At 36.2% G+C, this 13,275-nt stretch overlaps 1 protein-coding gene across 1 annotated transcript in view; it reads right to left on the bottom strand.

Moving 5' to 3' along the window:
- The window catches only part of CNTLN (centlein), a 316,478-nt gene that overhangs the window by 81,520 nt on the left and 221,683 nt on the right, over positions 1-13,275 (bottom strand). Inside the window, exons 16-18 of the mRNA XM_070480550.1 lie at positions 10,209-10,386; positions 744-834; positions 437-660 (exon numbers count right to left, since the gene is read on the bottom strand). Of these exons, the coding sequence (XP_070336651.1) occupies positions 437-660; positions 744-834; positions 10,209-10,386 (493 nt within the window). The remainder of the gene's footprint in view (positions 1-436; positions 661-743; positions 835-10,208; positions 10,387-13,275) is intronic.

Here is a 13,275-nt window from a genome sequence, read left to right as displayed (position 1 = left end):
ACACACTAATACAGATATTTACCTTAAAGTTTCACATTTTATATAAGTATTTACAAAGAATTAGGGCAATTGCTAGTTAATGCTGTGACTTATAGTGATAAATGGAAACTTTTAGAATGGGCAAATGGATAAGCTAAATGAATAGTTGGAGTCTGCTTAAAATCTAAGATACAACAGAATAAATATATTAAAATGCTAAAGAAAAAATCTAAGTGGAAAAGGAATTCTAGTAATGTGTCACAAGATTTGGAGTTCTCCTTAATAAGAACTTATTTAAGAAATCTAGATATTAAACACTAAACCAGTTTAGCAGTACCTAGGAATTTTTTAAACTCATAGGCATGTCTAACACAAATATAAACCTCAAAACACATGTAAAACAAAATATCCATTTTTATAATACAGTCTACTGTAATTTATTTTGAAGTTTCCTTACCTTTATTGTCTGTCTGCTTGTTTGAAATCGTTGATCAGACACTTGCTGCTGATGCAGGAGCTTTTCATTGACTTCTTTATATTCTTTAACAGCCAATTCTGCTGTTTTTTTGGCATTCAAAAGCACACTGTTTTGCTGTTGCAAGGATACAATCCGTTCTCGTAATAAAATGACATTACTATTTGATTTCTGGGCAGTTATATTTTTCCACTTTTCTCTGTTAACTATATAAAAACAATATTTTAAATAATTTTTTAAAAATCTTGTAAAGTTAAAAAGACATTGTTAATTTCATATATATTCTTACCTCTGGTAGGACCTGCTGTATGTGAAGTCTTTTGAATACTGCTATTCTTCTTTTGAAGAGCTGATTTTTTGGCATTCTTGTGAAAATAAGTCTAAATTTCAAAGTTTCATAAAAATTAGATTATAACTGATGATAATTTCAAGTGAACCAACAAAATATATATTATTTATTTACTTAGAAATGTATGTATTTATGCATAGTAAAAGACATCTGGACAATAAAAATCTGTAACTGATGTCAATAACTCATAAATGAACATAACAGTGCACTAAAGTTAATCTAGCAGGGAGAAGATAAAAATACAAAAATCAACACAAAAGTAGTAGAAGTTTAACCTAAAGGACAGTTTAAAAAGTTAGGAGTAAAAACAGTAGAAGCAACAAAAATAAAATAATATTTTATAACATTCTTTGGGAATCTAGCTCATTTTCTAAAATACTGTTCTCTGTTGTAGAGTTATAAGTAATTTCAGCAAACAAAGTTAAAATAATAGTGATGATAATAATGTGATTCTCTTTGAAGCTGTATGTTTTCCTCAGGACATTGCAATACACTGAGGCTAAATAAAATGAAACCATTTTGATTTGTTCCAAACTGTTTCACCAATCTATAAAAGTTTTCCCCAAACAAAAATTTAAATAGGAATATGCTTCAAAATATTACAAATCCTAACAATAAAGTATATCACCTTGTTTAAGAATTTATTTCCAGAGAAACAGGAACAATATCAATCTAGAAAATTATTTCTTTAAATAAAAGAACTTTTTTCAAAAAATCCACTTCAGTTGAAGGAAAAAAAAATTTAACTGAATGTTATTCTGACATTGAGCCATAGATTTTATATCGACAGACATATATGTTATACTAAATTATATATAAAGAATGTCCTTAAAGTAAAAAACTGATTTATTAACACAAATACCAAAACCTCCTATCTATGATAGGAACGTCCTTTAAAATAAATTCTTTCCTATAAATGAAATGTTTCATTTCTCAAGGTATTTTTATTTATTATTTTTATTTGCTTGATTTTTTTTTATTTGCTTGATTTTAAATTAATTATTTCAGTTCAGTTCAGTAGCTCAGTCGTGTACAACTCTCTGTGACCCCATGAACCACAGCACATCAGGCCTCCCTGTCCAGACCAACTCCTGGAGTCCATCCAAACCCATGTCCACTGAGTCGGTAATGCCATCCAACCATCTCATCCCTGTCATCCACTTCTCCCCCTGCCCTCAAACTTTCCCAGCATCAGGGTCTTTTCCAGTGACTCAGCTCTTCACATGAGGTGGCCAAAGTATTGGAGTTTCAGCTTCAACATCAGTCCTTCCAATGAACACCCAGGACTGATCACCTTTAGGATGGACTGGTTGGATCTCCTTGCAGTCCAAGGGACTCTCAAGAGTCTTCTTCAACACCACAGTTCAAAAGCATCTATTCTTCGGTGCTCAGCTTTCTTTATAGTGCAACTCACATTCATACATGACCACTGGAAAAACCATAGCCTTGACTAGACAGACCTTTGTTGGCAAAGTAATGTCTCTGCTTTTTAATATGCTGTCTAGGTTGGTCATAACTTTCTTTCCAAGGAGTAAGTGTCTTTTAATTTCATGGCTGCAGTCACCATCTGCAGTGATTTTGGAGCCCAGAAAAATAAAGTCAGCCACTGTTTCCCCATTTATCTGCCATGAAGTGATGGGACCAGAGGCCATGATCTTAGTTTTCTGAATGGTGAGCTTTAAGCCAACTTTTCACTCTCCTCTTTACACTTTCATCAAGAGGCTCTTTAATTCTTCTTCACTTTTTGCTATAAGTGTATTGTCATCTGCATATCTGAGGTTATTGATATTTCTCCTGGAAATCTTGATTCCAGTTTGTGCTTCCTTCAGCCCAGGGTTTCTCATGATGTACTCTGCATAGAACTTAAATAAGCACGGTGACAATATACAGCCTTGACGCACTCCTTTTCCTATTTGGAAACAGTCTGTTGTTCCATGTCCAGTTCTAACTGGTGCTTCCTGACCTGCATATAGGTTTCTCAAGAGGCAGGTCAGGTGGTCTGGTATTCTCATCTCTTTCAATTTTCCACAGTTTATTGTGATCCACACAAAGGCTTTGGCATAGTCAATAAAGCAGAAATAGATGTTTTTCTGGAACTCTCTTGCTTTTTTGATGATCCAGCAGATGTTGGCAATTTGATCTCTGGTTCCTCGGCCTGTTCTAAAACCAGCTTGAACATCTGGAAGTTCACTGCTCACGTATTGCTGAAGCCTGGTCTGGAGAATTTTAAGCATCATTTTACTAGCGTGTCAATTCTTTAATCATTAAGATTCAATTAATATTATGTGCTGGTCATGTACTGACCACTGTAAAAAGATCCAACTACCAAATTACCAATATTAGTTACCATGTGTGCATGCTTAGTCGCTCACTAGTGTCCCATGCTTGTGACCCCATAGACTATAGCCTACAAGGCTCCTCTGTCCATGGGATTTTCCAGGCAAGAATACTGGAGTGTGTTGCCATTTCCTTCTCCAATTAGGTACCTTACTTAGTATCAAATTAACTGGACCTAAAATTAAAAAGAGGCTTCCATTTGCAGTGTTACTACTCATGAGAAATCCAGAAATATACCTTGAAGTAAGCACGCTTAAATCATGTTTTAAACATGAGAAAGTGTTACGGTAAATTCTGAGGCCAAAAATAAAGTAAAGCAAGAATTCAGAGGGATTTTCCTGGTGGACCAGTTGTTAGGATTCCAGGCGTTCACTGCTGGGGACCCGGGTTTGAACCCTGGTTGGGAAACTAAGATCCTACGAGCTGCGATGAACATTGGGGTGCACGTGTCTCTTTCAGATCTGGTTTCCTCGGTGTGTATGCCCAGAAGTGGGATTGCTGGGTCATATGGCAGTTCTATTTCCAGTTTTTTAAGAAATCTCCACACTGTTTTCCATAGTGGCTGTACTAGTTTGCATTCCCACCAACAGTGTAAGAGGGTTCACTTTTCTCCACACCCTCTCCAGCATTTATTGCTTGTAGACTTTTGGATAGCAGCCATCCTGACTGGCGTGTAATGGTACCTCAATGTGGTTTTGATTTGCATTTCTCTGATAATGAGTGATGTTGAGCATCTTTTCATGTGTTTTTTAGCCATCTCTATGTGGACATGGAAGCAACCTAGATGCCCATCAGCAGACGAATGGATGAGGAAGCTGTGGTACATATACACCATGGAATATTACTCAGCCATTAAAAAGAATTCATTTGAATCAGTTCTAATGAGATGGGTGAAACTGGAGCCCATTATACAGAGTGAAGTGAGCCAGAAAGATAAAGACCATTACAGTATACTAACACATATATATGGAATTTAGAAAGATGGTAACGATAACCCTATATGCAAAACAGAAAAAGAGACTCAGATGTATAGAACAGACTTTTGGACTCTGTGGGAGAAGGCGAGGGTGGGATGTTTTAAGAGAACAGCATTGAAACATGTATATTATCTAGGGTGAAACAGATCACCAGCTCAGGTTGGATGCATGAGACAAGTGCTTGGGCCTGGTGCACTGGCAAGACTCAGAGGGATCGGGTGGAGAGGGAGGTGGGAGAGGGGACTGGGATGGGGAATACATGTAAATCCATGACTAATTCATTTCAAAGTATGACAAAAACCACTGCAATGTTGTAAAGTAATTAGCCTCCAACTAATAAAAATAAATGAAAAAAAGAAAAAGATCCTACAAGCTGTGCATTGCAGCCAAAACAAACAAATTCAGAGACAAGCAATAAGCAAAGTGACCAGCAAAATATAGGCCAACTGATAATCCTTTTTGATCTTTTAGTTCAGTTGCTCAGTCGTGTCTGACTCTTTGCATCCCCAGCACTCCAGGCTTCCCTGACCATCACCAACTCCTGGAGCTTACTCAAACTCATGTCCATCGAGTCGGTGATTCCATCCAACCATTTCATTCTCTGCCGTCCCCTTCTCCTCCCACCTTCAATCTTTCCCAGCATCAGGGTCTTTTCAAATGAGTCAGTTCTTCGCATCAGGTGGCCAGAGTATTGGAGTTTCAGCTTTAGCATCAGTCCTTCCAATGAATAGTCAGGACTGATTTCTTTTAGGATGGACTGGTTGAATCTCCTTGCAGTCCAAGGGACTCTCAAGTGTCTTCTCCAACACCACAGTTCAAAAGCATCAATTCTTCTGCACTCAGCTTTCCTTATAGTCCAACTCTCACATCCATACCCGACTACTGGAAAAACCATAGCTTTGACTAGATGGACCTTTGTTGGCAAAGTAATGTCTCTGCTTTTTAATATGCTGTCTAGGTTGATCATAACTTTCCTTCCAAGGAGTAAGGGTCTTTTAATTTCATGGCTGCCATCACCATATGCAGTGATTTTGGAGCCCAGAAAAATAAAGTTTCTCACTATTTCCACTATTTCCCCATCTATTTGCCATGAAGTGATGGGACCGGATGCCATGATCTTAGTTTTCTGAATGCTGAGTTTTAAACCAACTTTTTCACTCTCCTCTTTCACTTTCATCAAGAGGCTCTTTAGTTCTTCTTTGCTTTCTGCTGTAAGTGTGGTGTCATTTGCAAACCTGAGGTTACTGATATTTTTTCCAGCAATCTTGATTCCAGCTTGAGCTTCATCCAGCCCAGTGTTTCTCATGATGTCCTCTGCATATAAGTTAAATAAACAGGGTGACAATATACAGCCTTGATATACTCCTTTCCCAATCTGGAACCAGTCTGTTATTCTATGTCTAGTTCTAACCATTGCTTCCTTATCTGCATACAAATCTTTAAACTTATTTAAATCTCAACACAGGATGTAGGAGGAAAGGAAAGTCTAGACTCCAACTCCAGATGAGAAATCTGAGGTCACAAAGCTAGGGTATTGCATATAGCAAAAGCCTGTATATCTTCTTTATTCTTGAGTAGTATTCTATAGTATGGATTCATCACAGTTTGATTAACCATTCAGCTACTGAAGAAAATTTTGTTGTTGCAGTTTCTAGCTATTAAAAATAAAGCTGTTATGACCATTCATGTATAGATGTAACTGTCTGGACTAAACATAAATTTAATTTCTATGAGATAAATGTCCAAGAAGGAGATGGCTGGGTTGCAAGGGAAGCATATAATTTTTTTAAAAGAAACTACCAACTGCTTCCCAGAATGCTGTACCACTTTATATTCACACTAGTACACTATGAAAGATCCAATTTCTCTGCATCCTTGTCAGCACTGGTATTTTTTAATTTTAACTGTTCTAATAGATATGCATGTCATCAGGGTCTCAATCTGCATTTCCCTAATGGTTAATGATATTGAACATCTTTATATGTGCTTATTTGCTATCCATTTATTCGTTTCTGTGAAATATCTGTTCATGTCTTTGGCCTGTTTTCTAATTGAACTATTTTTCTACTGTTAAGCCTCAACAAAAATCCTTATATATTCAAGATATCAGTCTTTTGTCAAATATATGGTTTTATAAATACTTCCTCCTGGTCTGTATCGTGTTTTTTGTTTGTTTGGTTGGTTTTTTAACCCTCTTCAGAGGGTCTTTCACAAAGGCAAAGTTCTTAATTTTGATGCAGTTTAATTTACTGGTGTTCTCTTTTAAGGACCATGCTTTTGATAACATGTCTAAAAAGTCTTCCGCAAGCTCTAAGTCTAAACCCTCTTAAGATTTTCTCTTATGGTTCCTTCTTAAAGTTTTAGAATTTGCTTTACATTACTATCTGTGATTTATTTCAAGTTAATTTTTGTGTGAGGTTTAGGTTCATCTTTTTGCCTAGGAAATCTCCCTTTTTCCCAGCACTATTTGTCTCCTCTACTGAACTGTTTTGCACCTTTTTCAAAAATCAGTTATTTTTCATACTTGTAAATCCATTTCTAGGTCCTCTATTCCATTATGTAAGTGTTAAACCTTTCTTCCCCTCCTGGGGGGTGCTTGGTATCACCAGTCCTGACATCAAATTGAATGGTGGGCACTGATGATATCCTTTGTGGTGGGAACACAGGGCAGTTATTTTTTCGTTAAAATTTCCATTTGGTTCTATTTTATATCTTCTACTTTTTTGATGAGAATTTCTACTTCATTCTTGAGATGTTCTAGTTTTTCATTTGTTTCAAGTCTGTTTGTAAACGCTTCTTGAAGCATTTTTAATGACAGCTACTTTAAATTATTATCATATGTAGTTTGAATGGCTGTGTCATCTTGCTGTTCACTTCTCTTGCTGTCTTTTTTTCATACAAGTTGAGGTGCTTCTGGTAGCTAGGTATGATGAATGATATTGAATTATATTCTGGACATTTTAGGTGTTGTATTCCTCATTACTGCCCAGCTGTGGATGGAAGTCCAGTCTCTGATGACATCCTGGTTGGTAAGGAGCACCTCATTAATATCACTGGGGGTGAAAGCTCAGGCTCCCCAAAGACCTCTGCTGATACCACCTTGGTTGGGAATTGGAGAATGACCTTGTTTCCGTTCCTCACTTGGCCTCTCTTGACACAGTGGAGAGGGTATGGGAGGCTTTCTAGATATGGGAGGTTATGAAAGTCCCCATCTCCGCACTTGACCTCTGAAATTGAGAGAAACACTGTTAGGAAAGGAAAGGGTCATCTCTTCATCGCTGGATACAGATGGATGTCCAACTCCCTACATGGCCTCTAATGGCATGAAGGGAAGAGTCATTACCAGGGGCTCTTCAATGGGCCCTGAAAGGAGGAGAAGGCATGCCTTCTTACAGCTAGGTGAGAATGAAAGTGTATGTTCCTCACTAGGTCTTTACTGGTTGAGGGTAGAGGTGGGGTTGCAATTATTTCCACGGTGTTTGGCTGGGTAGGGCAGTTATGTAAAAATTTTCTGTTTTACTGGACTGTCCATTTCCTGGTCCTTTGACTAGAGAGAACAGGGTTCTATAGGGGGCTTTTATCATCTGACCAACTGGCCTTTTCAAGTTGCATATTTCTTCAGCATCCAGGCCAGGATATATGAGGCAAAATGAAAACCCAGAGACCTCACCAACCACGTTGTTCCTCCAATTCTGAGATCCCTACTCGGTGTGTCTCCTCTCTACTTTTCAGGCTCTTCTCATTGTTTTATTATTAATTTATTTTGATAGAGTCCCTATCAAAATCCCAAAGGTTTGTTTGTGAGAAGCTGATTCCAAAGAACAAAGGACCAAGAATACTGAAGGAACTCTTGAAGGAAAACAAGATGGAAGACTTGTTCTATTATCATTTAAGACTACTATAAAATAACAGTGATGAGACAGTATGATATAGATGAATATACTTATGGAACAGAAGAAAAATACCCAGTTACATACCCATATGTATATGCACACCTGATTTACAACAAAGGTGGTACTACTGCACAGAGTGGGGGAAAGTGTAAAACTTAATCCCTATCATTCATCACATGTAAAAATCAATGCTAGATATAGAGGTCAAAATCAAAACAGTAAATCACACAGTATAGAAAAAGGCAACAAGTAAGGTAATATAAAAATACTGAAGTCGAAGTAGGTAAAAAATTTATAGAGAGCATAAATAAGCATTATTCATAGAGGAAAAAAATTATTAAATTTGACCACATTAGAATTATGATGTTTTATTCCCCCAAAAGATTCCACTAAAAAGAGTGAAAGGGCACAGGATGGCATAGGGCAAGAACATAATCAACAGAAGACTCATATGTAGTATACATAAGAACTCCTCCAGATGAATAAGGACTAGATAGACAATTCATTTGTAAAGCAGGAAGCGCTTAAGGAAGCAATTCACTGAAGAACTCCAAATGAATAATAATTATAAGAAGTAGTATTCAATGCCTTATTAGTAATCATAGAACATAAATTAAACTCACAATAATATACCTCAATATACAAACAAAAGTGGCTGAGATAAGAAGGACTAATATAACACATGTTGATAAGAAGCAGTAAAAATGTTCACAGTTTGCTAGGGGATGCAACAAATTGGTACCGCACTTTGGAAAACAGTATCACCTGAAATCTTAGAAACACATATTCTATGGTGCAGTAATCCTACCCCTAGGCATTTCATTGTAGAAATGCCCATACTTGTATTTACAAGAATATTCATTACAACATCATTTACAAGAAATCCAAACTGAAGTAACCCAAAATTCAGTAGTAGAATGGGTATATAAACTGTGATATATTCCAATACTAAAATAATATACAACAATAAAAATGAACATATTCCCCATAATATTGAAAAAGGCCAGAGACAAAATATAGATTCCATAAAGTTCAAAAATAGGCAAAATTAACCATGTTAGGAGAGATAAAATAATAAAGAAAAGAAGGGGAGTGACTAAAATTAAGATAATGGTTACCTTTGAATAAGTGAGAAGTTCTAATATTTGCCAAATACAATTGGTACAATTTGACCAACTATAATTTTCTGACTCCCAACAATGTACATAGATCTATGCAAAGTAGTTTATACTTCATTCTCTTATTTTATGAGTAGAATTATGAGTTTCTTTTATTTATAAATTCATTAAGCTGTACATAATCAACTTCAGCTACACAAAAATTCCAACCAAATAATGTGTAGCAAAGTAGATTTCTTTAAAAACTATTTATCAACCAAACAGTCAGCAGGTACTTAGCATATAATTTTTCATCTAAACTTTATTATGGTAGTAACTAAGATAAACTTTAGTTATTCCTGAGCTTTTTGCTCCAAAGTTCTGGCAAGATCTCAAAAAATAAACAGTTTTAGACAAGGTTTTTAAAGAAACTTACAGGTTAATTCAAAGCTAATTTTCTTTAAAAACCAAGATAAAATTATCTTTTCTCAGTTTTTCACTGATCTATGCCAAATAGTAAACCTTTAATGACATGATATATTCAGTAATAAGAATTACTGAATAAGTTGTCTTGGAACATTAATATTTTAAGACTTAAAATATTTTGGGGAATAAAATATATTACCGTGAAATAAAAAATAAATCAGAAAAATAAAATAAATACATTGGGGAGTATGTATTTATTTGTACATGTATATACATTACCTAATGTATTTACATTAGGCAGAAATCAGAAATTTAAAGATTTAGTCAGACTAAATTTGCTATTATGAAAGCTAATATAAAAACAGAAGTTTCTTCTCTTCAAATATTTTATTTACCTGAAAACAGTAATGAACTTATTATCACATTTATTTCTGGCTGAGATACTTTAAGATTTATATTTAGGAATATTATATCTACTTATATTTTTATCTATGCAAAAGATTTTTTAACAAATTAGTACTTGAAAATTATTTAAAAGCAAGTATTTTCACTGCATATCACAAAGAAAACAATTTTTAAGGATTCAAATTAAATCACTGGCAACAAAAATTGATTTAAGTTATGACACATGAGATGAAATTAAAAAGTCTGTAATTAATCAAAACTGTTACATACCTTTGGGGTCTTGTCATCTACATTTGGATATATCTGTACTATTTCTTTTCCTTGCATTTGGCTGTCCTCTCTTTGGTCACTTTCTTTCTGGTCTCGTCTGTCTTCTGTTGGACTTATTTTCTGGGATGTTTCTACAATAATTGTTCCCAAATTTCGTAAGTTCTGTGTTTCAGAATCACTGATTTTGGAAAAAAGGGGAGATATAAAACCCAAGAAGAAGAGTTGTTTAATGTACCTCTTTTAAGTTCAAGACTAAATAATAACACAGGCTTCATATATATATATTTGAACATTTACTAGTTCTCATTGTTAAGAAAGTCTAAATATATTGAGAGAAAATTTGTGTAAATAGATTTTACTAAATTATAAAATCTCATCAAGAAGTTAGATTATCTAATATCACATTCTTGCCAGCATCACTTCTATAGTATTTCTCTAAGTGTAAAACTCAGGAAGTACATGTTTTGACATGCTCAAGGTTAGAAAACTCACTACTTTCTCACCCAGGGCAGAAAGTTTTAATATTTCTAACAGAAAGGAAAGTTTTCTCTTAGTGTAGGACAAAATTTGAATCTCTGAGCCATTCACCCATTGATTTTAGTTCCATCTCTTATGAGTAGTCATCATTTAATAAAATACTTAAGAAAATCCTTGCCCTTCCCTTGGGTAGCTTTCATCCTAGTGGGGTGGGGATACAAGTAAGAAATAAGAGGACTGTTTTACACTGTTCATACTGTTCTGTTCATGGGGTTCTGAAGGCAAAAATACTGAAGTGGTTTGCCATTCCCTTCTCCAGTGGGCCACATTCTGTCAGACCTTCAGCAATACGTGAACCGTGAACTTCCAGATGTTCAAGCTGGTTTTAGAAAAGGCAGAGGAACCAAAGATCAAATTGCCAACACCCCCTGGATCATCGAAAAAGTAGGAGAGTTCCAGAAAAACATGTATTTCTGCTTTATTGACTATGCCAAAGACCTTTGACTGTGTGGATCACAATAAACTGTGGAAAATTCTGAAAGAGATGGGAATACCAGACCATCTGACCTGCCTCTTGAGAAACCTATATGCAGGTCAGGAAGCACCAGTTAGAACTGGACATGGAACAACAGACTGTTTCCAAATAGGAAAAGGAGTACGTCAAGGCTGTATATTGTCACTGTGCTTATTTAACTTATATGCAGAGTACATCATGAGAAACCCTGGGCTGGAAGAAGCACAAGCTGGAATCAAGATTTCCAGGAGAAATATCAATAACCTCAGATATGCAGATGATACTACCCTTATGGCAGAAAGTGAAGAGGAACTAAAAAGCCTCTTGATGAAAGTGAAAGAGGAGTGAAAAAGTTGGCTTAAAGCTCACCATTCAGAAAACTAAGATGATGACATCTGGTCCCATACTTCATGAGAAATAGATGGGGAAACAGTGGAAACAGTGTCAGACTTTATTTTTTTGGGCTCCAAAATCACTGCCGATGGTGATTGCAGCCATGAAAATAAAAGATGCTTACTCCTTGGAAGGAAAGTTATGACCAATCTAGACAGCATATTAAAAAGCAGAGATATTACTTTGCCAACAAAGGTCTGTCTAGTCAAGGCTATGGTTTTTCCAGTAGTCATGTATGGATGTGAGAGTTGGACTGTGAAGAAAGCTGAGTGCTGAAGAACTGATGCTTTTGAACTGTGGTGTTGAAGACTCTTGATAGTCCCTTGGACTGCAAAGAGATTCAACCAGTCCATCCTAAAGGAGATCAGTCCTGGGTGTTCATTGGAAGGACTGATGCTGAAGCTGAAACCCAATACTTTGGCCACCTCATGCAATGAGTCAATTCATTGGAAAAGACCCTGATGCTGGGAAAGATTGAGGGCAGGAGGAGAAGGGGACGACAGAGGATGAGATGGATGGATGGCATCACAGACTCGATGGACATGAGTTTGAATAAACTCCGGGAGTTGGTGATGGACAGGGAGGCCTAGCATGCTGCGATTCATGGGGTCGCAAAGAATCGGACACGACTGAGCAGCTGAACTGTGCTGAAGTTTTACACACACAGTGTGTGTGTTAATAGTTTGAAATAGGATGTTAATAGTTTGTGTAAAAAAAAAAATAAAGGGAAGTAGATTAGAAGTGCTGGTGTTAATGCTGACTAGAAATGTAAGTCCAATCCCTTTTCTACATAGATTATCTATTTGGACATAGTTATATGACACCAGCAACAGTGGTTTCTCTAAGAAAAACATCTCTAGCTTGACCTAATATTCTTAACATAAATGCTTTTGAGATGCTTTCCCATCCTGATCCCTCTTGAAAGTATACCAGCTTATTTTGATGAACCATTATGTCCAGAATTTAATTTAATATTTCAAGTGTACTATGAGAAGACTTTGGCCACCTCCTGCGGAAAGTTGACTCATTGGAAAAGACCCTGATGCTGGGAGGGATTGGGGGCAGGAGGAGAAGGAGATGACAGAGAATGAGATGGTTGGATGGCATCACCGACTCGATGGACATGAGTTTGAGTAAGCTCCGGGAGTTGGTGATGGACAGGGAGGCCTGGCATGCTGCGATTCATGGAGTCGCAAAGTGTCAGACATGACTGAGCGACTGAACTGAACTGAACTGATGAGAAGAATAGGACTCCTGATAGATGCAGACTGAATTTGTGTAAGTTTTTCCAGCGTGCTTTATGAACTGACATAAAGGATTTAACAAAACTTCCTAAGTTTTGTTAGTTTAAACACTAAGTCTCATATTTTTCCCATTGTATAGCTGAAAATTTGGCATTTTATAGCCAAGTATAGGACCCTATCATCTTTTGGATAACTTTATCTTCCCAGTCTATTGTTATCTTTGGGGATTTTGGTTCTATTTTGTAATGTATTTTCCAGCCCTTTCACTGTCTCCTTTTCCACAGATTTGATAAACATGTTTTGCTGAAATTCTGCTTTTCTTCTTCAAGGTATTAACAACCCCTACTGATTATTACCCATCAAAATAAAGGTAATTAATATTGGGACCCATAAAGTGCCAAGTTGCCCCTGGCCCAATCAGTAATCAAAACCAAATTCA

This window comes from Odocoileus virginianus, chromosome 18 (genome assembly GCF_023699985.2).
Source record: "Odocoileus virginianus isolate 20LAN1187 ecotype Illinois chromosome 18, Ovbor_1.2, whole genome shotgun sequence".
Classification (NCBI taxonomy): domain Eukaryota; kingdom Metazoa; phylum Chordata; class Mammalia; order Artiodactyla; family Cervidae; genus Odocoileus; species Odocoileus virginianus.
The sequence above is the reverse complement of the archived record's forward strand: the minus strand, read 5'-3'. Positions and strand labels throughout refer to the sequence as shown.